Source organism: Thunnus thynnus, chromosome 2 (genome assembly GCF_963924715.1).
Source record: "Thunnus thynnus chromosome 2, fThuThy2.1, whole genome shotgun sequence".
NCBI lineage: Eukaryota > Metazoa > Chordata > Actinopteri > Scombriformes > Scombridae > Thunnus > Thunnus thynnus.
The window spans coordinates 28,349,605-28,375,981 of NC_089518.1; the positions used below are offsets into that span (position 1 = coordinate 28,349,605).

The 26,377-nt window shown below is 40.6% G+C and overlaps 1 protein-coding gene across 3 annotated transcripts in view; it reads left to right on the forward strand.

Annotated features, from left to right (window-relative positions):
- Positions 1-2,011: 2,011 nt before the first annotated feature.
- The window catches only part of cltcl1 (clathrin, heavy chain-like 1), a 33,307-nt gene continuing 8,941 nt past the window's right edge, over positions 2,012-26,377 (forward strand). For 2 of the 3 annotated variants that reach the window (XM_067614599.1, XM_067614606.1), the window contains exons 1-27: positions 2,012-2,469; positions 10,272-10,479; positions 14,121-14,389; positions 15,358-15,519; positions 15,780-15,893; positions 15,981-16,154; positions 16,390-16,587; positions 17,006-17,206; positions 17,424-17,576; positions 17,720-17,842; positions 18,288-18,425; positions 18,528-18,692; positions 18,853-19,033; positions 19,194-19,357; positions 19,480-19,605; positions 20,048-20,190; positions 21,708-21,942; positions 22,034-22,156; positions 22,250-22,395; positions 22,481-22,664; positions 23,158-23,350; positions 23,463-23,620; positions 23,727-23,891; positions 24,673-24,948; positions 25,569-25,718; positions 25,823-25,954; positions 26,049-26,159. In XM_067614599.1, the coding sequence (XP_067470700.1) occupies positions 2,428-2,469; positions 10,272-10,479; positions 14,121-14,389; positions 15,358-15,519; positions 15,780-15,893; positions 15,981-16,154; positions 16,390-16,587; positions 17,006-17,206; positions 17,424-17,576; positions 17,720-17,842; positions 18,288-18,425; positions 18,528-18,692; positions 18,853-19,033; positions 19,194-19,357; positions 19,480-19,605; positions 20,048-20,190; positions 21,708-21,942; positions 22,034-22,156; positions 22,250-22,395; positions 22,481-22,664; positions 23,158-23,350; positions 23,463-23,620; positions 23,727-23,891; positions 24,673-24,948; positions 25,569-25,718; positions 25,823-25,954; positions 26,049-26,159 (4,434 nt within the window). In that variant the 5' untranslated portion in view covers positions 2,012-2,427. The remainder of the gene's footprint in view (positions 2,470-10,271; positions 10,480-14,120; positions 14,390-15,357; positions 15,520-15,779; positions 15,894-15,980; positions 16,155-16,389; positions 16,588-17,005; positions 17,207-17,423; positions 17,577-17,719; positions 17,843-18,287; positions 18,426-18,527; positions 18,693-18,852; positions 19,034-19,193; positions 19,358-19,479; positions 19,606-20,047; positions 20,191-21,707; positions 21,943-22,033; positions 22,157-22,249; positions 22,396-22,480; positions 22,665-23,157; positions 23,351-23,462; positions 23,621-23,726; positions 23,892-24,672; positions 24,949-25,568; positions 25,719-25,822; positions 25,955-26,048; positions 26,160-26,377) is intronic. The other variant, XM_067614613.1, reaches the window with a different exon arrangement.

Consider the following 26,377-nt stretch of genomic DNA (forward strand, 5'->3'; position numbering starts at 1 on the left):
GTGTGCGTGTGTGTGGCAACTGACCAGCAGTCGTTGGTTACACCTGCTTCCTGTCAAGAGTAAAACCACCTTCTCTGTGGCCAAAACATAAATCTCAGACCTGCCAACATACTAAAATAGTAGAAACATCAGTGCTCGTGTATAAAAACATCAACACATCAGAGTTAAATCGAACATTTATCATAATTTTGACCACCTGTTTCAACTCTTTAAATGGATTACAACTATTTTAACACAAGCTATCAACTTGAAATTACTGCCTATAAAATTTATTGCATAGCAAGGATTCAATTCAACTTTGAAAATACGTCACAATGGTAAGTCATGGCTGCTTAAAATTAATTAAAATACATACAGACAGCAACAGTTTAAGCTGAGCACACCAAACATTGTCATGTCCTTTACTTTTTAGATGTTTTTTTGACACAGTTTCAGGTTTCAAGTGTGACCACATTATGTGTGAGACTTCAGCTTAAAGCAGCAGAGTCTCGTGCGACTGTAGCTGCTGTATTTGCATAGGCTGGTGATGTTAATGAGCACTAAATAACTTCCTGGAGCCACTGCAATTTGGCAGATGGGTGTGGGGCACATACTGCTAGGATGACAAACTGACATATTGTCCAGACGTGACCCCAACAACATCCTGTGATTTGCAACATATAGCACAGCAGCACTGCCACTGATATCTTGTAGAATCATTATATGAGAAATAATACGTATTATTTTTCTCAGAGTTTTCTGGGCATTTTCTTTTTTGCCTTTATTAGATAGTGACAGGAAATGAGGGGAGAGAGATGCAACAAACATCCCTGGCAGGACTACAACTGGGGACGCTATTAAACTCCTACGTCACCAGGAAGTCCCAAATTAGAGATTTTCATTCAAAAAAAGAATTAATAAACTTTAATATCATGAAGACTTATTGCCACTGAACTATCACGGGTAAATTACATGACTTAGAATATATCCTCTGCTTTTTTAGTGGTATACACATTTAAATTTACTGTAAATACAACTGCTTCCATTAATAATATTATTATAATAAACTTTATTTGTATAACACTTTCCTTAACAAAATTAGAAAGTGATTCACAGGGAAAAAAAAGAAAAAGTGTTGTGTGCATTTTGTGCAGTTTTCACTCCTTATATGATACAACTTTCTGCATCTTGATCAAATGAATGAGCTCATTTCCATCATAAATGTCTGCGCAGCATCTTTTTCCTTCCTTCCTTATACATATCTCCCAGTGGGGGAAGTCAAAACTGTATTGTGAAAGTCTCATCCTTTGAAACTGTGGTTTTTTGATTTCCAGTGATGTCTGTGCTGTCCACATCCTGCGTGTAATACTGACTCACACTAGTAGTGTCTTTGTTGATTTTAAAGGGAGTATTTTTCAGACAAACCACAAACTGACAGTGTGTGGTCTTAATGATTATGACTAATAGACAAAGAAAACACTGAATTGTATACTATCTTCCTTTTTTTTTCCATAGGCAAAAATGTCAGTCTCATCAAATGTATTTTAACACTAAATATTTATCTTAATAGCATAATTAACTTGAGTACAATCCATGATAGAAGACATCTTTGTTAACTTACAGTAAGAGTATTCTTTAACACAACCTGCTGCTCACCAGGCATAATGATGATGATGATGATGATGATGATGATGATGGGAGTATTAGGCCATAGAAGAGATCTTGTGTAGGTCTCAAAGATGCATTTTCAGCTCCTTGGAAAACATGGAAAACACACTTTAAAATATCAGCAGTCATCTGTGGTACAGAGCTATGTGTCCTCCATACAATAACACACTTTTTTTTCTAGGTGTGTGTGTGTGTGTGTGTATGTGTGTGTGTGTGTGTGTGTGTGTGTGTGTGTGTGTGTGTGTGATTTTGTAGAAATCATGCAGAGGTGGGGGGCGCTTGTCACGAGCCCTGATTTCGAAGTTGGTGGAGAGGACGGGGGAAGGGGCTGCGGCGGAGGGGTACAAACTGCACATCCGACCTCTCGCATTGACAGCTGTGAGAAAAATCCACGCCACGGGCTGCTTATGCGAAATCATCACTTACAATAAGTCAGCACGGATTTTTTTTTAATTTTTAAGGACACTCCCGTATCCTTACAAGGCACGAGGAGGAACTGGTTTATGCACGGGGCTCGGTAGTAGTTGAAGTGGACTAGTTTTCTTAGCGGAGGTGCGGAGTTTTTGATTCCGGACTGGCGTAGGGGGGCTGCTAAATGGGAGCAGTCACTGGATTCGTGTGATAACCAACGCAAGCCACCCAGACTACCTATTACAGCCCATCATATTTGACTTTTGGGCACGTTTAGGGCACATACAGAACAAGACCACCTCTATTCCTCCTGCTGTCCCCTTCCCCTTTCCTTCCTCACGGATTCTTCAGACAGAAAACCCTACAGAAATGGCTCAGATACTGCCGATACGTTTCCAGGAACATCTGCAGGTAAGGAGACGCAAGAAAAAACCCTAAAATTAATTCTAGCTGGTTTGTTTTTGCGCAGCTCCTCGCCCATGTAGGTCCGCACACGCACGGCACATGTCGCATTTAAATGGGATCTGAAATAGGGCTGCAGGGTGGTGCTCAATTTAGCTACAGGCCTAGTTTTCTCCTGCCGGGCAGATGATGACTTGTGAAAATTGAACAGTACACAGCTCCAATGCGGACCGGTGTGAGGATACGCCGCAGTTTTTCCCCTCAAGTGGAAAAACGCCGCTGTCATTTTCAATCCTGCTGTCCGCGCCGGTGGGAAACTGCGGTGTTTTGACACTTTATGTTGCAGGCAACTGTGAGCTCAGCTGTTCACGGTTACATTGTAACTGAATGGCACTTGGACTCTAAGCTTTGTGGCTACCATGTTGTTGTCATGTCCTGCAGCAACATATTCCTACTTTGTAACCTCCAACAGCAACAACAACAACAACAACACTGGGCTCTGTGTGTCTGCAAATGTGCAGTTTCTCCGCTGAGTTGGGCGTTACTGACAAAAATCACCATAATATATTGATTATTGTGACATTATGTTGAGGGTGTTTTCAGACTGTAGGTGTGGGTAAAGTTGTAGAAGCATTTGCTTGTTCAGAAAACTGCATCGCTTAATGATGCAGCATGTCATAACAGGAAAAAAACGCTACATTTAAACAATATTTTTAACGATGCAATAACAGAATCCTAGAAGACACCTTGTTTCATATCACAGCATCAATGTTAGACGGATAAACTGTATCTTCCAGGCCTACTTGTTGGTGTTTTAATGCTAGAAGAGCATCTGTGCAGCTTCAAAATGATCAACATGACAGAGTAAAGGCCCTGTGTGCTTTGGTAGGCAGTCTCTTGATGGAAAAAACAACACAGTGCCCCTTTTTAGATGCTGGGATTTAAAAAAGGAAAACAAACAACGAGCTATTTGGTCGTCTGTGGAGGAACTATTTCCACCACGGACCCCCTTTTTTTTCCTCCTCTGGTTTGGACTTTGATAATCGTTGTCCCATAGCAGCCCCTGCGCTCGGTGTCTTGCAGCCAAAAGAGAAACTTTGTGACGCACCCCCTCCACCTCCCCTGTCTGTAGCCTGTTGTTATGGTAACAGCAGGCAGTGAAATGGCCTTTCACTAGAAAAAGCACAGAGCCTCCACCCACCCACCCCCCTCTCTCTCTCTCTCTGCTCCCTTCCTCTGGCCAGTAGCCCCACTTTCGTCAGCCAAAGATCCTTTATTCACCAAACTGTGACTGCCAAGAGAGCTTGCAGGCTACCAGGCTCCTCTCCTCACTGACAGGGCTGGTACACTGTTGCTTGCTGATGGAGGGCAGTGCAGTACCTGGCAACGTCTGGGTTATTAGTTCAAATTGCTTCCAGCAGCGCATACCTTTCCCTTTTACATCTGCTAAGAAAATCTCGCCCTGAGACAGTGATAAGCAGCAGCGTTCCACCTCTACCGTGAAATCCCGGCTCTGCCCCAGTCGTATCCCCCTGTGAATCTAGGTGGCTCCAGCAGAGTGAAAAATGCTTGGAATTTGCAAACCAAGGACTTTGGGCCTCAAGTTGTTTAGCTTTTTTCCCTTGGCCTGGTATTTACAGCTCTCTGTCTGCAGTCTGGGCTCAGGAGTGTAACATGGACCCAGATCCATGGTGAGGCACCAGCCTGCCCAAATATGTTGGTTATTACACTCAACACACTTCTTTACTCTACACTTTTGTTAAATATGGACGTGGAGGATCAAGTTCAGAGCACACAGTTACTGTTTTAGCTGTGGTTGAACCAATACTCATTTTCTCACCTCACACTGTCATTAAGGCAAAGCTGTGGGTGAAGTCAGTCTCCGTCATCACTCTTTGTCTTCCCCGCTTATTTATTTCAGTGTGATTCATGATCCAAGGTCCAGGCTGTGCCTGAGCAAGTCAAAGTGTGTCATTAATTGACTAAATGGATCGGTGACCTAGTTGGACGTATGGAGCCAAATGCAGGGCTTGAAACTGCAGACGTGTTCTGTGGATTATGTCGGTGGCAGCATGAAGGAAGATGAGGACAGAGAATGGTGAATTATGAAAGTGCTAAAGTCATTTGCAGCTTATGTGGCTTTGCTGCTGGCTGTGTTAGCATCGGCCTACGTGCTGTAGCAGCTCGTGTAAGTGCAAAAATGTCCCGCAGCTCCCGAAGCGTCTGAACATTGTCCTGTTGAGTTGTAGTTAGGAGGATCCAACCTGCTGCTGCTCTGCGGCCTTTTCCAGCATCCCGGTGCGCTGCTGCATGTGCGCTGATGAAACGATCACGTCAGACCGACAAATGTGATAGAAAGATTGAGGTAAGCAGCCCCCCCCGTTTAAGTTCAGCAAATCACAACAGGGTAGGAAGCAGGATGAGGAAGTGAATTCACCACTCTGGGTCTAACACAACACATCTGTGACCGCAGCAGTGGCTGGAAGGGACGAGGATGAGCGTCTGTGTTCAGTCACCAAAACTCAATCATGAGTGCATGGAAAGAGAAGTCGTTCACACGTACAATAAACACATTGTCTGCATCTTTTAATGTGAAATGAGCCATGAACTGTTCATGTTTCCATGATCACCTACACTGTATACCTCCTAATGTGCAAGAAAGTGTGAAGTAGTAGCACTTCCATGTCATTTTGCTGCATTCCTCCTCAGTTTTAACTGTTTGTGCAATCTCCTCTCTCTCTCTCTCTCTCTCATGAGTCCAAAACCCTCAGCTGCTGACGTGACGTGTCAGTGCCTCAGTAATGCATCCACCCAGTCTATGACTCACCAAATACCATATGCTGTATCATCAGCGAAGTTCTTCTGCCTTTTGTTATTGTGATATGTTTGGGATTGTTAACCTCAGCCGCTAAGGCGAAGAGGACTTACAGGAGTCTGTGTGTGTGTGTGTGTGCGTAAAGGATCTGTTGCTAGAGGTAGTTTGTGGGTCACAGGAGACAGGAGGTTTAGTTGAAGTGTGATTTTAGTCTGGAATGTTCTTCTAAGGAGGAGTGTGTGGGGGGGTTTTTTCTTCCGGTGAGTCAGTCGCCCCACCCTGAGCTGTAGATTGCCAAAAGCCTGTCTTACTGGAACTGATGTGTATAGACACAGCACACATCCCTCCTTCATTTCTCATAAAAGGTACATTTATTACTCTGCCCCCCCACCCCCCTACCCCACACGCACACACATGCGCTCCTTTTAGCAGGATGCTGGACTGTGTCTTGAGCTCCTCCTTTCACCCCCATCCTTATCTTCTCCTTTGCTATCTTTATTGTGGTTTCTCCCTCTGTCTCCTTCCAGAGATAGTTTTGGCGGTCTTGAGAAGAGATGCAGCATATGGCTCCAATCCTCCCTCAGGTCTTCTGTGGCCTTTTCAAGAACCCTTTCTCTAATATTTCTGCATAATTTCGCAGATCTCGTTTGTACATTGAGTTAAGGCTCAGCATTAGGGGTGAAACCATTATCATGATATTGATATGTATATATATCTTGATATAGAAAATGTATGCAAAATCAGGTGTAGAGCTGCAAGCAATCCTTATTATTGTCTTGATGGATGGTTTGGTCTATTAAATATTATAAAATAGTGAAAAATGTCTATCACAGTGTCGCAGAGCCAAAGGTGAAGTCCTCAAATTGTCTTCAGCAGTCTAAAACCCAAAGATATTGAGTTTACAGTTGTATGTAAAACAGAGAAAAGTAGCAAATATTCACATTTGAGAAGCTGGAACCAGAGTACGTGTTTGTGTTTTTGTTTAAAAAATGATTAATTAGTCATTAAAATAATTGCAGATTAATTTCCTGTCAGTCTTTCAGAGCTGTAAACTTTGTTCCACTGGTATGCATCACATGTATCAAACAAAAACTAAATAAACAACTAATTTAGTTACTTTTTAATTACACCTTGCTCAAAAACATGATTTTTTTTGCAATGGAAATTGTGTTAAATGTTAAAATAACATAATATTTTTATTGCAATATGATTTGGTTGAAAGTTTATAAATAATAATATGAAAGCTGCATTGATTGCAGTTGAAAACAAGTTTGATGAGTGTGGCGTTTGTGAGTTGTAAAACCAAAACAACGAGCTAACAGAGGCTAAAAAATCTCTGTAAAGCTGAGGGTAGTTGCACTACAAGCAAACCCTTTCAAGTGTAGCTTTAAATTTTCTCCAGCCATACCTTGAATGAATGCAAAGCTAATGCTATTGCTTGGATATCATTCATTATGGATCATTACTTAATTGGTAACTTCTCTCTCTCTCTTTCTGGAGCCCCGACTGCTGACTGTCACATCCTTCCTGTTTTGTAGATGACATGATTTAAATGGCTCAGCAGTCACATTTGCTGCTCTACCAGCCAACTGTCAGATAGTACAGTCCTTGTGTTGAGCGTAAGGATTCCTTTCCGCTTGCCTCAGACTGCATAATGTAGTCAGTTCAGTCATCAGTGCGTGTTTGGTCTGCTCTATCTGTTCACAGTTAGCTTGGCAATGTGCACAATAATACCCCTGTTCAGCAGCTGTTAACCTAGGTAGTGTTTCATGTTTGTTAGTTCTGCTAAGATTCGACACGGCACAAGTTGACATCCGCTCGGTCTTTGTGCTTTGTTGTGTCTTGGGACTTCGTTTTATTAGGAAGGTAAACATGCTGATTAATGGATTGGATTCGCTGATGGAGCCTTATTAAAAGAATTCAGAAAGCAGATCTCTACTGGGGATTTTCTTTAATGTCGTCTCAGGCTGGTTTAGGTTGGATAATCAAGTGGTAAATAAACTTTTCTTACAGCTGGCTGCTTGCATAGACACTTAAATACAGTGTGAGGGTTTAATCACAGGTTTATCTGAATTAAAGTAGTTTTTTCCAGTATTATTGAGATGTAATGATGCATTGGCATTGCAAAAGAAAGAAAACATAGTTATCCAAATACTTCAGTAAATTCAGGAGATTATTAGCATCCACATTAAAGGGGACCAATTATGCTCATTTCCAGCTCTATATTTTTATTCTGGGACTCCACAAGAGTAGATCTGCATGATTCACATCTCCTTATTTATCTTCTACTGGCCCTTTTATGCAGCCCCTCAGTTCAGCCTCTGTCTCTTAACAGGCAGTCTTAGTTCTTATCTCTTCAAGGCCTGCGTCTCGATGATGCCTGTTCTGACTGGCGTTGGAAACTGAGCGTTCAGAGCAGTCTGAAATAAGTGCTTTCTGCTAACATTACTTCTGTATACATTTACTTCATTATCTGATACTGTGGCCATGTTTAATATGAACATCCAACATTATAACATTACATATATGACTGAAAATAAGGAAAAGCGTAATAAGTTCCCCTTTAAACTCTGCTGAGTTAACATCTTGCTTGTTGCCTGGCTCTGTGTACCACCAGACCTCTTGTCTGGAAAACAGCATTTTAAGAATTTCCCTGGAAAATTGGAGCAGATCTGCTGCTATTTTAATCACAACACCGTTTTGGTTGGGTACTTGCTGCTTGTTCCCCCCGCAAGGCAAATGTCAGCCATATTTATTTTCCCACTGATTTTTTTTTGTTGTTGTTGTTGTGATGGAGAAGGCATGACTCCTTCAAAGCTCTGAAAGAGCTGTTAAATTGAGATTTTCAGTGTCTAGCTGAGCGTAACTTTCATTCCAAAAATAGTAAATTGTTGGCACACTATGAAAGCAGTCTTGAGTGTTTTTATTAATTTAACAGGCTTTGGTTTAACCACCATTAAAACTTTAAGTTTAATACCAGATCATGGTTCATCCTTTCCAATGATTATTAGGACACACTCCCTATATTTAGCATTTATAAGCAGTTAACAGTAGTACATAGTTTACAGCACACTATGCAGTTTTTAGCAGATATAAGGACATTTAAAGTGCAACTATAATGCCTACTGTGAATCATTTTATGTAATATACTATTATATTTATTAATGAAGTATTGATTTATTGAGAAATACTTCTTCTTCACTCACCATGACAACTGGCTCTGACTGCGGCTAAGGCAAGAAGATGTGAATGAAAGCTTCTGGAGAAATCTAATAATTGGACATTGAGTTTTTTTTTGGCAAACTTGTATTTCCAACATAAATTATGAACCTTCAAGCTCAACATGTTTTGAAGAGTTTTTAACACATTCATAAACTGTTTTTAACCTGACTGTGAATTATTTGTAGGCCTGCATGTGTATAAACGGCGAACAAATGTTTTATAACACATTTGAATTGTTCATTTGTCTTGTCATGTGTCATTTAGGGAATCGTTTATTACATTACATTTACATTTATTTGCTTACTGGTAAACATCACTCTCATATCTGTTCCTAATACAAGGCTACAGCTGGCCAATTTTGGTTTAGCAAAGAGAATGAAAACAGGGAAATATAGAGGCGGATAAATGGAAAAACATGGTGACAGATGTCGGGTGGTCAGTTAGAGACGCAGCGGGCAAATTTACACACTACAAAATCATCCACAGATATTATTATACACCAGTTAAACTTAAAAAATGGGACTCATGGATAGCAGTTATTGCTGGAAGTGTGAAAATGAAATGGGTACTTTTCTTTATTTAATGTGGGAATGTTTTTTTTTTTTGTTTCTCCTTTCTGGAAACAAGTAATGAAAAGTATCAGAGAGTGGTTGCATAGGCCATTGCCAAAATATCTCCAGCTGTGCTTATTAAGAGACCAGTCTCTCTTACCACCAGATATATAAAAACAAAATGGATTTGCTCTGGCAGCTTTATTGCCTCTTCAAGGATGGTTTTCCGGTATTAGAAAAGCCAGACAAAACCAGATCTTACTGAATGCTTAAAATTGATGGCAGACATTGCCTCTTTTAAATCTCTAATCGCAAGGACTCATAATTACCAAGGGAGGTTTTATGAAGTTTGGTCTAATTTTCTGATGTATATAAAGGAAGGAACTTAGCAGTAAATATTCCTACACATATTTTTTAAGGAACATGTGCTACCCCATTTATTGATACATGGTACCCCATGTATCAATATTTTTCATTTGTCTCCACAGTTAAATGCTTTTTCTCACTGTACTTGTAGTTAATTCTGTTTGCCCAGATTCATTTTGTTGTTTGTTCTATTACTTATTTTTCATTGATTTACTGTAATAAGTGGTCTCATGTTTCATTATGTTTTGTACATATTGAAAAAGATAATAAAAAAAAATTACAAAAAAAGAGAATGAAAACAGGGGAAACAGCTAGCTTGGCTCTGTCTGAAGGTAACCAAATTCACCTACTAACACCTCTAAGGCTATCTAATGTATATGTTGTATCTTGTTTTCTTTAATATGTACAAAAAACCAAGTGTAAAAATGACAGGTCGTTATTTTACGAGGGCGTTTGGAAACTGTTTTTGCACGGATTAAACAAATGAGATATAACTTTTTAATTAGTAAACTGTAAACAGATGTTAGGAATAATTTGTTACAGTCCTTTGATTACTCCCTCATGTTTCCAGTCTTAATACTAAACTAAGCTAACCAGCTGTTGGCGGTAGCTTTATATTTAGGTATACAGACATGAGAGTGCTATCAATCTTCTAATCCAAATCTGCAAGAAAGGGAATAAGTGTATTTCCCTAAATGTCAAACTATTTCTTTACAATTATTGCTTCATGTTATACTGTCTTATCAATCATTCATTAGCTATTCAAACACAGTTTATTAAGTGTTTATATAGTGCTTTTTAAAGCGTTAGCAGGGTAAAGAGTGTCATTAATGCTCATGTTTTTGTATTATTCCCAGTTGCAGAACCTGGGGGTGAACCCGGCCAACATTGGGTTCAGCTATCTGACCATGGAGTCTGACAAGTTCATCTGCATCAGAGAGAAGGTGGGCGAGCAGAACCAGGTGGTGATCGTGGACATGTCGGACCCCACCAACCCAATCAGGAGACCAATCTCTGCCGACAGTGCTATCATGAACCCCGCCAGCAAGGTCATCGCCCTGAAAGGTACAAGCATGTATGCTGTGATGTATACATGGCAAGTGACAAATTAAAGGAAAAGCCTGAATATTTGAGTGGAGAAACATTATGAATGCAGATGTTTCCACACAGGTGCACTGCATGGTACAATTAAGCAAATAACAGCCGATCATGCACTGTGGCATGTATAAAAATGCTGAGCAGGCCCAGTTGACTCTGATTTTGTATCAAGATGGTAAGAGGAAAAGATCTAAGCGACTTTGAAAGAGGATTCATTGTTGGGGCACGGATGGCAGGAACTTCAGTCATAAAGACTGTTCAACTGGCTGGTGTTTCAATAGGAACAGTGACTAAAGTGACATCTGCATTTAGATCTATGGGAAAGGCATTAGTAAATAAGGTCGGACATTTGATGACCGAAATTCTCGTGCATTAGTGTGATATGCAGGGAAAAACAGAAGAGCAACTCTTCCTCAGGTGACTGAGAATGTCAATGCAGGACTTGATCAGACTGCGTCAGCAAGAACAGTCTTTCTACAATTACATAGAGAAGGATATTATAGCAGGGTTGCAGTACATAAACCCCTCATTACAAAGATGAATGCACATTTGACAATGCAGTGGTGCAAAAACCATAAGCACTGGTCTACCGAGATGTGGAAAGAAGTGATATGGTCAGATGAGTCATCCGTCACCATATTCTCAACAAGTGGGCGAGTGCATGTGTGGCGTACACCAAAAGGCCTGAATGCTTGACCCCTACAGTGAGGGGATCCGGTGGCTCTGTTATGCTGTGGGGGCATTTTGCTGGCATGGTTTGGGTCCACTTGTGTCCTTAGAGGGAAGGGTCAATGCAAATCAATACAAAGTTGTTCTGAGTGATCACCTTTATCCTATGATGAAACATTTCTATCCTGATGGGAGTGATCTCTTCCAGGATGACAATACCCCCGTCCATAGGACACGAGGGTTCACTGAATGGTTTAATGAGTATGAAAATGATGTGAATCATATGCTATGGCCTTTGCAATCACCAGATCTCAACCCAGCTGAACACCTACGGGAGATTTTGGACCAATGTGTTAGACAGCACTCTCCACCACCATCATCAAAACACCAAATGAGGGAATATCTTTTGGAAGAATGGTGTTCATCCCTCCAGAAGAGTTCAGAGACTTGTAGAATCAATGCCAAGGCACATTGAAGCTGTTCTGGCAGCACGCGGTAGCCCAACACTTTACTAAAACACTTTATGTTGGTTTTTCCTTTAATTTGTCACGTAGATACACATTCAGGCAGCCATACCAACTGGCTATTAGACGAGAAATACTGTAATGTTGTGAGAAAAAACAGATCACTGGTATTATTAGTGGCTTTAAACCAAGTGTTGAGGTTATTATTGTTGTTTATATTCCCAGAATGAAGTCTACATGGCATCCTCAATGTTTATTTAGTTCTAGTTTTAACAGATTTAGCCATCTAGTATCTACTAGTATCACTGTGGGAATGCCACGGTCATGCAATGACTAATGCTCTGTCAATGCTATAAATATGTAGAGTGCACTCAGTTCTATTGCCTGAATGTACTAAATTGGTTGTGCAAATTGATTTTCTGCCACTGAATCTTGCCCTTAGAGCACAAACACAAGCGCTGATCAGGATGATTTGCCTATAATGCCTCTCTCTCTCCCTCCTCCCCCACCCTCTGAGGATAATATGCCCCTGTTTGCCCTCTCTCTGTGGTCTATCTGTATCTACTCATTCTTACCTGATTGACACTTTGCTTTTTCTCCCTTGCTTTCTGTCCTTTCTCAGATGGTGAGTTGCTTTCTGTTGTGTCTACCCGTCTGGCAGTCTGTTGTGATGATACAGTAGCCATGTCTGTCTCATAAAAGCTTCCAACATACCCTTCTCAAGTGCACAGAGCAATTCCTATTTCGACCACTGATCAATCAAAAGACAGACACCTGTTTAGAAAGGACTTAACACTGCAGACGGCAGTAAATTGTCTCAACCTCACACGCCTGCTCCAACCTAACCTGCAGGCTCACCTCCTACTTTTATGAGAACTAAACATGTGTTAGCATGACTAGCTGTATGCTGGAAAGTGTGTGTGTGTGTTGGTATGCATCATCAGATATTACACACTGTCTTGTGAGTGTGTTCCAGCAGCCATATCAGTGTCTAGATCTTTCCTTGCTGCATACAAGGGATGCCATTAAATGTATCATTATAACTGTGTGTGTTGATGGTGGTTTGTAAAACTGCTCCAGTTATTCACCTGAATCATGCATTACCTCACCTGCTTGTTCCTCGGTAACTGAATCGTTAAACCGAGTTCCTTACATATGTGGGACTATTAGGACAAGCAAGAAATGCCAGAGCAGAAACATTATTATGGCCCAGACAGACCAGTACTATCAGACAGGTAAATGTGTACAGGGTGGTGCTCCATGCAATTAAACACCATTAATTAAATGGTTGGTTCATGTCAAATACAAAAAACATACTTTCTGACTTTTCTGTAATGGCATTTATTCATATTTATGGTTTTATTTGTCCCAGTCTTGAGATATCTTTATCAAATACCTTCACTTCCACCCCAGTACAATGGAAATTAAAAGGAATTTCATCTACAGTGCTCACAACATTGGAAAGTTTTGCTTAAAAATTTCAGCAGCAACATCTATTTCCAGTCATTATTACTCTGGATAATCTGTGCAACGTGCTGTCAACAGTCTAAAAGGGACTATTGTTTTGGTTGTAGTCTTCAGTGGAAGTTGTTCCAAAATAAACAGTTCACAGCGAGGTCAGTGGATCATCCAGAGTAACTGGGACATTGATTTTGGAAAGAAATATTGCTGTTGATTTTTTTTTTTTTCATTTTAAACGCAGGTTAAATGTGAGTATGACAAATGAAATTCCATTCTCCTCCTTTGCACTGAATTGGAAGCAGATATCTCCAAATCTGGGCAAATAAAACTGAAACTATTAGTATCTGGCTAAGTTCTAGTAGAACTAAGTGAGAATTAAATTTTTTTATTTTAGTGAACTGACTGGGCTAAATAAATCACATATACCAATTTCCAGAGTCTCACACTAAGTTTTGCTTCTTTCTTTTTGTTCTGTGAACTCTTTTCCAGCTCTGTGCAGTTGTGAGCTGTCCTATTAAATCAAGATTTATTGGTGGTCAGTGAGAGGTTACTATATATTGGGCTAAGGAGCATCACAAGAGCAACCGCAGGGCTACATTTTAGAAACGGCCAATAAAACAGAACAGCCTCTTACCACAAAACATTCACATGTTACTCCACATGTCACATTAAATCTTGATCAAAAGTTATTTTTTTTGTGTTTCCATTAATGATTTATACAAAAATAGTTTAATACATATATAAAATAGGGTGAATACAAACTGATATTTCAGCAGAAAATGTGATACAGTTTCCAGAGTTTCATACAGACAGTAAAAACAGTGACAGTTTGTGTAAGCATGGTTTAAAAAAATAACAAATTTATCAATAAATCATAACGTTGATTTGAGGTTATATCACCCAGCTCGGCTATAAATCTATTAATCGCTGTCTCTGCTTATCTCAGACTCAGTTATTCACTTTTTGCTGCCTGTTTGTCTCACTTCTTCCCTCTGTATCCTAACTTCCCCTCAGCTGCCAAGACGCTGCAGATCTTCAACATTGAGATGAAGAGTAAGATGAAGGCTCACACCATGACAGAGGAGGTCATGTTCTGGAAGTGGATATCGGTAAACACTGTCGCCTTGGTGACAGATACAGCCGTCTATCACTGGAGCATGGAGGGGGATTCCCAACCAGCCAAAGTATTCGATCGGCACGCCAGTCTGGCAGGATGTCAGATCATTAACTACAGAACTGACGAACAACAGAAGTGGCTACTGCTGATAGGGATTTCCGCACAGGTATATTTACTCATGCCTCATATAGTAGACATGCAAGCAAGAATGTCTTTTAGAGGAATTGGCATGTTTCTTTACCCTCTGATCCCTTATCTGCATTCTCATAGTACAAAGGATCCACACTGAGCTTGATTTATCCGAAGATACATCACATTACACTAAGTAGATCCAAAAACAGAGCTTTCAGAATCACTCACTGTGAATATCAGTGTAGCCACAATACAGGTGTGTCTACAGTTTTTTTCAAACCATATCACAATGATCAAATATTTATTTGTTCGACATCTTTGTGCCGCTGTGGTGAACCGGTAGTATTTAGACCCACAATAGAATTTCTGTTCTGTGTTTGTTGAGTTGTTTTGAGAATAGAAATAAAAGAATATGTATGTAAGAACAACTTAAGTGTAAGTCAGTAATGAAGCATAGAATAAGTGACGATAGAAAGCATGAGGGAAAATAATCAATGTTTAGTAGTGAAATTGGGGCTATAATATTAATAACATTATCGTTTCAAGCATTATTTTATTGGTTGCTGTCTGAAAGAGTAGGAGGAAGAGATTCGGCCATTTTCTGAACTTCTGAAAACAAAAACGGCCCATAAATACCAGTGTGGATGTTTTCACATAGTGTTGAGCCTTAGAAAAGGCAGCTTTGATTACTTCAAGGCCGTGTGCAACAGCACCAACCTTCTACTACAGATGTTTATTCTGATCTTAACAAACCAAATATAAAACTTAACCATCTAAACCTAATAAGGGACCAAAACATCCATCCATCCGTAACCTAAGCACTGTCAATTATAAAAATGTATTTGTAGTTGCTAAACCACCATGAATAAAAGTTTTTCTAACTTGACCCTAGAATTATTCATCTCTGATTTGTAATCGTTTGATTTTTGGGATGACATTAATGGCGTAATGCACCAAAAATGACCTGCATGTACCTACATTTTTTGTGTGTTTGTGCTACAGCAAAATCGTGTGGTTGGGGCGATGCAACTGTATTCTGTCGAGAGGAAAGTGTCCCAGCCCATCGAGGGTCACGCTGCCGCCTTTGGGGAGTTCAAAGTGGAGGGAAATGCCAAATCCTCCACCCTCTTCTGCTTTGCTGTGCGCTCACAGGCTGGTGGAAAGGTGAGGGTCTCTAGATGATACACAAGGATTTTACTCATGATCCTATCAGTGTATTTAGTCTAGTTTCTTAACAAAAGGCTCTGTGTGACACAAAGGGAAGTGTTTCAGGTAAGATCAGGAGAAACATCTGTGATGTGTCATGATTTTGTCATGGTTTGTTGGGTATACATCACCAAAATAGCTGTTGACATTAAGAAAGTTCATAGTTCATTCATATTTGCTCAACTGTGGTCACTTCTATGTGCTTTTTCTTCTTGCAGCTGCACATCATTGAAGTTGGTCAGCCAGCTGCAGGAAACCAGCCATTTGCTAAGAAAGCAGTGGATGTGTTCTTCCCTCCAGAGGCCCAGACAGACTTTCCTGTAGCTATGCAGGCAAGAAAAGACCCCTACTACTCACTGGTTTGGGATATACTCAGGATGACTTGTGAATGTTAAATTATACCTCTCTTTTCTCCTCAGATTGGTAATAAGCATGGTGTAATATATTTGATCACTAAGTACGGTTACATTCACCTGTATGATCTGGAGTCTGGAGTGTGTATCTACATGAACCGAATCAGTGCAGAGACCATCTTTGTCACTTCCCCTCATGAAGCCACCTCGGGAATTATCGGCGTCAACAAGAAGGGACAGGTGAGAAATAAGTTACTACTGTAATTACTGGCTTTTGTAACAGCATCAAGAGCAGATATGCTGTTGATGTTCAAGTTAAATGTTTAACAGTTGGCCTAATTTATAATGATGGATATTGGATGGATTTTCGTTTTGCACTGGTGTGAACGTCAAACAATCTCAAAGGACAGAAATATCTTTGCATCACTTATCTTGTGAGCAGTTTTCACATGTTTATCTATTCTTTATCTTCTAGGTCTTGTCAGTATGTGTTGAAGAGGAAAACATTGTCAACTATGCCACCAACGTGCTGCAGAACCCAGATCTGGCATTGAGGATGGCTGTGAGGTCAAACCTTGCAGGGGCAGAGGAGCTTTTTGCCAGGAAGTTCAACACTCTGTTTGCCCAGGGAAGCTATTCAGAAGCTGCAAAGGTTGCTGCATCAGCACCCAAGGTATGTCCGTCCTTTGCTGCAATGTGGTGTGGTGTGTGCATATTGTAATATATGCTGATGGCTTTGAAAAAGCAATTTTAGAAAATGCTACTTGCACATTTAGCGCTTAATGTAGATCAATTTGTAGAGTTTTGTTTTTCACTTTGTCATTTAAGTATTTTTCTGTTGATTGTTGAAAAACATTTCTAATATCACCTGCTGTGATTCAGTTTTCTAAATAATTAGAATTATGAAAAGGTTCAAAGAAAGAGGTCAATATTGTTCATAGGCATTGTATAGCATTATGAATGTGTTCTGCAATAAATATGAAATTATTATTCAAAAGATTCAATGCAATTCTTCTTCCATTGTTTGCTCTGCCCTTGTTTTTTCCATTACCCATAATTCCTCCATTCTTCACCATCTCTCCCCCCCTCAGGGTATCTTGCGGACAGCAGAGACCATTCGTAAGTTTCAGAGTGTGCCGGCTCAGCCGGGTCAGGCATCTCCACTCTTGCAGTACTTTGGCATTCTGCTGGACCAGGGCCAGCTCAACAAGTTTGAGTCTCTGGAGCTGTGCAGGCCTGTCCTGCAGCAGGGCCGCAAGCAACTGCTGGAGAAATGGCTGAAGGAGGACAAGGTAGGATCGGAGGATTAGAACAAGGCAGCTTTCATAAGCCTGGACTGATCTATAGATGTGCTGTAGAATTTCATTTCTTTGTGGTTTCCAAAGTGATAATGGTCAAATATATGGGGGTGTTGGCATTTATTCATAAATGGAGCTTGTTTACAGTGTAGTATCACCTACACATTGATGATTATCAACGGTATGTATTGTCAATGTATATCTGTTGTAGCTGGAGTGCTCAGAGGAGCTGGGAGACCTGGTGAAGGCCTCTGACCCCACCCTCGCTCTTAGTGTGTACCTCAGAGCTAACGTCCCCAACAAGGTCATCCAGTGCTTCGCTGAGACCGGCCAGTTCCAGAAGATAGTGCTGTATGCTAAAAAGGTAATCCCAGAGCTAACTTTATCATATAAGCAGTATATAAGACATGTTTATTCACTGCATCTTAACTTGTTTATACATTTATTTGTTTGAATTCAAAATGTTTGAATTGAGAAGTGAGCTTTAATCCAACTCTACTTCTGTAGGTTGGCTACACCCCAGACTGGGTGTTTTTATTGAGAAATGTGATGCGAGTCAGCCCAGACCAGGGACTGCAGTTTGCACAGATGCTGGTCCAGGATGAGGAGCCGCTGGCCAACATCAACCAGGTAACGCACACACCAGCATCTCCCTCGCTGGAGACACACAGTTACTCCTGCACATGCCCTCCTTTTAAAACACATCTGCACGTTTACCCTCACACATGCACGCAAACACACAAAGTGCCCAGTGTGGGAGCCTCCATCTGTGTTATTCCAGATGTGCCAGCAATGCCAGGAATTTACTGAGTCAGTGACCCCCTTCCCTTTTAAAGCCACATAACCACTCTGTCCAAGTCTCAACCAGAAAACTGGAAGACTTGATGCTTCTCTAAGTTAAGATGTCTGCCCCTTTTCATTTGTGGCCTCTGCACATGTTGTTAAATATAAAAAGCAGAAACATCTGGGCCTGCGGCTCTTAATAGTGTGTGAATCTTAATTTTACTATGCACGCTAACTCAATCGTGACTTGGTGCTCTTTTTCTTCCCATATCTTTGATTTCTGCTGTTGTAGATTGTGGATGTGTTCATGGAGGGCAGCTTGATCCAGCAGTGCACCTCCTTCTTGTTGGATGCTTTAAAGAACAACCGCCCAGCCGAAGGACACTTACAGACGCGCCTGCTTGAGATGAACCTCATACACGCCCCCCAGGTGAACATTCAGACATGAAATGACAAAAAGCAACTACAGCTTTGATATTAACAAGGATTTGTGTGACCATGTGTGAGTACACTTCCTTTTTTTTTTTTTTAGGTAGCAGATGCGATCCTGGGGAACCAGATGTTCACACACTATGACCGCGCTCATGTTGCTCAGCTGTGTGAGAAGGCAGGTCTGCTACAGAGAGCTCTTGAACACTACACCGACCTGTATGATATCAAACGAGCCGTGGTGCACACACATCTGCTCAACCCCGAGGTATGCCTATGGAGATGCAGTGATGCTTGTGAATACCACTCTATAGGGAGCGTCCACTTTTTACTCTTTTTTTTGATAATGTGTGAAACTGCCTCTTGAATCCACTTCTTTCCTTCCTTCTCCCTGCTCAGCCTGCTGTCTCACTTTTTTCTCCTTCTAGTGGCTGGTGAACTTCTTCGGCTCTTTGTCAGTTGACGACTCGTTGGAGTGTTTACGAGCCATGCTGTCGGCTAACATCAGACAGAACCTGCAGCTTTGTGTCCAAGTAGCATCTAAGTATCACGAGCAGCTGGGGACTCAGGCTTTAGTGGAACTCTTTGAATCCTTCAAGAGTTATGAGGGTAGGTGACATAAACAAGTGGGATTTGGGGTGCAGATCTGGGTCATGTTGGTTTAGATTAAAGCAAATTGTGATTTTTTTTCCATTTTGTGGAGGTTTTAAGAGTTAATAGATGGAGCTGACTATTTGCTGTTCCTCTCTCTCTGCTATCTCTATTCAAGGCTTGTTTTACTTCCTTGGGTCGATTGTGAATTTCAGCCAGGAGCCTGACGTTCACTTCAAGTACATCCAGGCTGCCTGTAAGACTGGACAGATCAAAGAAGTAGAGAGAATCTGTAGAGAGAGCAACTGTTACGACCCGGAGAGGGTTAAAAATTTCCTCAAGGTAAAAGGTTTCCCTATGTCAGAGAGCAAACGATTCACATCATTTAGCAACAATGTTGTGATATATTACACATTTGATAGTTTAATCAGAAATGACATGTTTCATGTTTCTTCTCTTCGTAGGAGGCCAAGCTAACAGACCAGCTTCCTCTCATCATCGTGTGTGATCGCTTTGACTTTGTCCATGATCTGGTGCTCTACCTCTACCGCAACAATCTACAAAAATACATTGAAATCTACGTACAGAAAGTAAGTAGGGCTGCAACTATCGATTATCTTCATTATCGATTTATCTGGTTATTATTTTCTCAATTAATCAAATAATTGTTTCGTCAGTAAGATATTTTTAAGAAAGTGAAAAATGCCCATCACTACTTCCCAATGTGATCTTCAAAAGTCTTGTTTTGTCTGACCAGCAGTCCAAAACCTAAAGATATTCAGTTTGCTATGTTACCAAAAATGGAAAATATTTGCATTTAAGAAGCATGAACAAGTGAATTTTTTTGTATAAATGACTTACACCATTAATAAATTTAAAAGTACTTCCTCACTGCTTTGCTTTTGATTGACTAAGTGTTTAATTAATTAATAAAATTAAGATCAAAACTACATCTTAGACTTAATCCAAATCTCTCCTTATTTGATCTGCTTGTTACCATCTTCATTTGGATATTGTTGCACTTGTTTCCAGGTGAACCCTAGTCGTTTGCCAGTGGTGATAGGCGGTCTTTTGGATGTAGATTGCGCTGAGGATGTCATTAAGAACTTGATCATGGTGGTCAGAGGGCAGTTTTCCACTGATGAACTTGTGGAGGAGGTAGAGAAGAGGAACAGGTAAGACTAAGTGAGAAATGGCTTCCACTATTCCTTGTCTACTTGCATAGTTGCCTCTGTGTGTCCCAATGGATGCAACATCTGTATATTTGGTGTCTCTGTACGTATATAATAGGTTTTTAAATGAGCCTTTAAAAATGTAGCTAGATGTAGCAGCTTTGTAGGTTATGCTCACACTGCAAGGAATGTCTGTGGTCTGCTTGAGTCAGTTCATACAGTAATTTTTCCCAGTAATAACAGTATGGGCCAAGTGGAAAGAAAGAAAAGTCACAGAAACCAAATAATAAATATTGACTTAACAAAACAATCTTCTCTTTCTCAATAACACTAGACATAAATACAGTTAGAAGCATTATGCTTGCAAAAATGTAAATATTTAATTATAGCGCCACAAATCACCAAATGCATACACAAGAGCAAAAAGACAAATAGATAAATAAATCTAAGGAAATATGCAGGCTCTTGTTTTTATCTTTTGCTCTGTGTATGCTTGACGGTTTGTGCTCTCCAGCAGCTGAAGTAAATATTTCCGTTTTAGCATCAATGTACTTTGAATGTTTATTCTCTCTGGACCTTTCAGAAGGCCTGTTTCCCTTGTGTATTTACCCAGACATCTAAATAATGCAGAGAAAATAGCTCTTAAGTTCCTCATCTTACAAAACTATTTCTAGTGCAAACCCTCTTTGCTGCCATACTGTATCAAACACTGAATTTGGGAAAGTGTCACCATAAATACTTACAGCATAAATGAATGACACTGCTGAATGCACAACACTGCCATCTAGTTTTCTAGCTGTGCGTTACATTATATTACAGAAAACTTTCTGACAGCATTCTTAGGCCGTATTCAGAACAAATCAGACTATGCGGCATAAACACCAGTCCTCCCATTCATTTGAATGAGGGTAGTGCGTTTCAGCTGCGGGCGTTTTGGCTGTAGTGGCACTGCACCAGACTGCGGCCGGAAAGTTGAACCAGAGTCAACATTTGGAGAAATGCAACCCAATGTCACTGCGGCTAAAGGCTGCAGTGGCCAATCACAGCCGGAGATCAGACTGATCAGAGCTGTAAACTACAAAGACGTTACTAAGAGGAGGTGAGGACACTTCTCTTCGTTTGATAATCTTTAAAAGTAAAGTTAGACTTTGCTGTCTGCTTCCTGACTCATTTTAAAAGAGACGAGAGAAAGAGAGCGAGAGCTGAGAGCACCAGCGAGATGGAGAGAGAGAGAGGGAGCAGCTGTGGTCGAGCAAGCTAGAGAGTGAATGAAGAGACGGTGAATAAGAAGAAAACATTATTTTCTGATTGTTTCACAGCAGTTACGTTCTAGAGCACAAATAAACACACTCACGCCTCCGCTCAACCCTGCGGCGATGGGCTGCACCGCCTGATTTGGTCTGATTACGGCCTTAATAGCACTGTAAAACATGTTAGTTAAATACATCTTCTAAATGGCGCGTATTATTTTATTTAATGAAGCTGATATTTAAAAATGGTGTATTTTCATTTCTTCTCAGGTTAAAACTTCTGTTGCCATGGCTGGAGTCCCGTATCCATGAGGGCTGCGAGGAGCCGGCCACCCACAATGCTCTGGCCAAGATCTACATTGACAGCAACAACACACCTGAGCGTTTCCTGAAGGAGAACCCGTTCTACGACAGCGCTGTGGTTGGACGCTACTGCGAGAAGAGAGACCCCCACCTGGCCTGTGTGGCTTATGAGAGAGGCCAGTGTGACCTGGATCTCATCAAAGTGCGTAGTTCAAATCACACAGCATTTAGATGATCCTTTATCTAATTCATATTGACATAAGTCTTAAATAAGTGCATTTCTGATGTACTAGGTGTGCAATGAGAACTCATTATTCAAGAGTGAGGCTCGATATTTGGTACGGCGGAAAGATCCAGAACTTTGGGCGAATGTGTTGGAGGAAAACAACCCCTACAGGAGACAACTCATCGACCAGGTCAGGTTTTCTCCAGCTCCGCTCTTGAAGTGATGCAGACTGTGGTATTTATTGATCTTTACTTTCGCTCACTTCTCATTTTGTTAATTTCAGGTGGTGCAAACAGCTCTGTCAGAGACCCAGGACCCAGAGGAGGTGTCAGTCACAGTCAAGGCCTTCATGACTGCAGATCTACCCAACGAGCTGATTGAGCTGCTGGAGAAGATTGTACTTGATAACTCTGTCTTCAGTGAACACAGGTACAGCAGACTTAACACTGGTAATAATTTAGCCACAACACTTGCCATCTTTATAATAATCCCTCTGTTCCATTTATTTTCCCAGAAATCTTCAGAACCTGCTGATTTTAACAGCCATCAAGGCAGACCGCACTCGCGTGATGGAGTACATTAACAGGCTAGACAACTATGATGCTCCAGATATTGCTAATATTGCCATCAGCAATGAGCTCTTTGAAGAGGCTTTTGCCATTTTCAAGAAGTTTGATGTCAACACCTCAGCTATACAGGTAAAATGGATGTATTACAGCTAGAGATGCACTGACACTATTATTTCAGGACAAATCTGAGCACAAAGTACTTCATTACTGGAAGTGAAGTTTAATACCCATCAGATTATTTCTTATATTAGACATTTATATTATTAAATTTAGGAGTTTGATGTCTGCTTAAGATATATACTCCAGTTTGTCAATGTTAAGCACTTCCTTACCTCAGACACTTTTCCTTACTGCACCAACATGCATTTCATTAAAAGTATCTGTCACGGTATCTAAAACTAATTTGTCAGTACAAGTAATAAAGAGCTGCGCTGGCGATTGCTGCAGGTCGTATCAGTGCACCTTTAATTGCTGCGTAGAGAAATGACGCAGTATTTGCTTTAGTGCTGGACATAACCTGTAAATTAAAACTAGTAAAACTGAATTTTATTACTGGTGTTTTATTTCTACATATATGTTACATAATATAATGCAACTCTCTCCTCTCCCCTCCCTTCTTTAGGTACTGATAGAGCACATAGGGAACTTAGATCGGGCCTATGAGTTTGCTGAGCGCTGTAATGAACCAGCGGTGTGGAGCCAGTTAGCCAGAGCTCAGCTGCACAGAGACCTGGTTAAAGAGGCTATTGACTCGTATATTAAAGCTGTTGACCCCTCAGCGTACATGGAGGTGGTCAATGCAGCCAGCAAGAATAGTAAGCCTTTGTTTTTCAGCATCACTAGCAGCTCACATTGAGTGTTTTTTTGGGGGTTTTTTTGATGTAATTGATCAGCATTGAGCTTTAAGATGTTATATGTGTTTCGCAGATAACTGGGAAGACTTGGTGAAGTTCCTCCAGATGGCTCGAAAGAAAGCCAGGGAGTCATACGTCGAGACAGAGCTGATCTTTGCTTTGGCTAAAACAAATCGTCTGGCTGAGCTGGAAGAGTTTGTCAGTGGGCCCAACAATGCTCACATACAGCAGGTAAGAAAAAAACGTCACAGCTGTAGTGTTAAGCTATTATGTATGTAGCTTTTGTTTGCATGTATCTGGTGATTCTCTCTCTCTCTTTCTCTCTCCCCCTCTCCAGGTGGGCGATAGATGTTATGAGGAGGGGATGTACGAAGCAGCCAAGCTCTTGTACAACAACGTGTCAAACTTTGCTCGACTTGCATCTACACTAGTCCACCTCGGAGAGTACCAGGCAGCTGTGGACAGCGCCAGGAAAGCCAACAGCACACGGACATGGAAAGAGGTAACTAGCACATGAAGTAAAGCTAACCTCTGCTCCATGAACCTTAACCCAAATGTGTATTATTGAGGATTTTTCTTTCTCAGTTTTTAAAAACTCTTTAAACTCACTAAGTCACTCACTGGGTCTGATGAGGACTCCAGAGTTTCTAAAGATGATACATATATCAGGATGGTTTGGGGTATTAATGGCTGTACAAGACATCAGGAATATTTCCATTTGAACGAGCTAGACAGTGTGGAATAAGATACTTTTTCCAACCTTAAAGCTACTTGAGGGGAAAAAATGAGAAAAAAAAGTGTTTATGTGGTTTAAAGGTTTTCTAAAAAGTAGAAACAATACTATTCTATATTCTGAGACACACTCTATCTGCTACAATACTAGTTTAGCTCAGAAACCTTGTTTATTATATATATTAGGATTCAACAACATCTTACAGTCATAGAAACACAGTCAGAGCCTCATGTGAGCTGTCTCATCGAATGCTGATGAAATATTGACACTTTTGTGATTATTAAAAGGGCTAAGTGTTGAAATTTTACTAGATAATGATGTGGTAAGTAGTTATTTGCCTTAAAACGTGGACAGAGAGCACACTGATTAACGAAGAGCTTAGTATTATGTTTCAGCTTTTCAGCAAGAAGGATTGATTTTATTAATATCAGTGTGTAATCTGAGCTTTACACTTACAGGATGCTATACTTAACATTCTCGTATTTCCTCTTTTATGTCCACTGTTTTCTTTTCTCATTGGTAATTCTCGCGTCCTTCCTCTGTCTATCAGGTGTGTTTTGCATGTGTGGACGGCGAGGAGTTTCGACTTGCACAAATCTGCGGCCTCCATATAGTGATCCACGCTGATGAGCTGGAGGACCTGATCAGCTACTACCAGGACCGCGGGTACTTTGAGGAGCTCATTGCTCTGCTGGAGGCAGCACTGGGCCTGGAACGGGCTCACATGGGCATGTTCACCGAACTCGCCATCCTCTACTCTAAATTTAAACCTCAGAAGATGAGAGAGCATCTGGAGCTCTTCTGGTCCAGAGTCAACATCCCAAAGGTAGGTTGTGTCTGTCTGTGGACATGTGTTTCATAACTATTCCTACTCTTCCTTACTCTTGTAATGAATCAATGAAGTCATCAAACATAAGGATGCTGCATGTGTCCTTTGATTTATTACTCTGCAAAGATTTCTGCTCATCAATACCCAGAAATGAGAGTAATATTGTGCACAGAAGATTCCTGTTTGTAGACTCAAAAATATGTCATGAAAGTGAAAAATAGATTGTTGGCTGTTTCTCTTGCCCACAAGTCTTTCCCATCCTGAAGTACCTGGGGAAAAAAAACACTTATTTTAAATGTATCACCTGCATTTGTCAATATTCTTCTGCTTATTGGACCTCATTTTGTTGATAAATGGACCTGATAAAAACCAGAAGATAAATATTTGTACCAAAGAATGTAATAAGAAAAGAAATGACACATGATTTCTTGATGTGACAACATGTGGCTGATGGGGCATAAAAGGAGGCCTTTACGATATCAGTCCTTGACCGCTGTCAGAGTTTTACCCAAACATACTAATTTGAATCCTTGAATCACATCAAACAAACCTGTTAAAGTCATCAAAGACTGTTTCAGTGTTTTTCAATTCTGTGTTTTCTGTCTTTTGCTTACCAGGTCCTTCGTGCAGCAGAGCAGTCTCACTTATGGGCAGAGCTGGTTTTCCTTTACGATAAATACGAGGAGTACGACAACGCTGTCATCACAATGATGTCTCATCCGACAGATGCATGGAAAGAAGGGCTCTTCAAAGACATCATTGCCAAGGTAAACTGTTAAAGTATTTGTGGTTTGCTTAGTATTTTCCTTGTGAAACATCTTTACTTACACTCCATATTTATGATATTTACGTGTGTTCTTTTTCTCCTCAGGTTGCCAATGTGGAGTTGTACTATAAATCTCTTACCTTTTACCTGGACTACAAGCCGCTCTTACTGAATGACCTGCTGACTATCTTGTCTCCACGGCTGGATCACAGCCGAGCTGTCAACTTTTTCACCAAGGTAATTGTCAGCCTCTTTGAATTATGCCCTCTGTATTTTTCTTTACAGTTTGTATTGTTGACATGACATGATGTGGGTTGGTTTTGCTTGACAGGTGAACCAGCTGAAGTTGGTCAAACCGTACCTGAGGTCTGTCCAGAATCACAACAACAAGTCCGTCAATGAAGCTCTCAACAACCTGCTTACAGAGGAGGAGGACTACCAGGTCTCTCAGCCATTCTGTTACTGACGTTAATAATAGAGAATAATGTTAACACTTAATGAATCAGCAGATAAACTTTGAAGTACTGTAACAGCTACTCATCTGTTTCATTTTTTTGATGGCTGTTCATTCCTTATTGAAACTTTTATCCGTGCAATTTGTAAGACTGTTCCTCTTTACATATGAAATAATTTTGTAGATTTTTGACCAGTGCTTCTGCA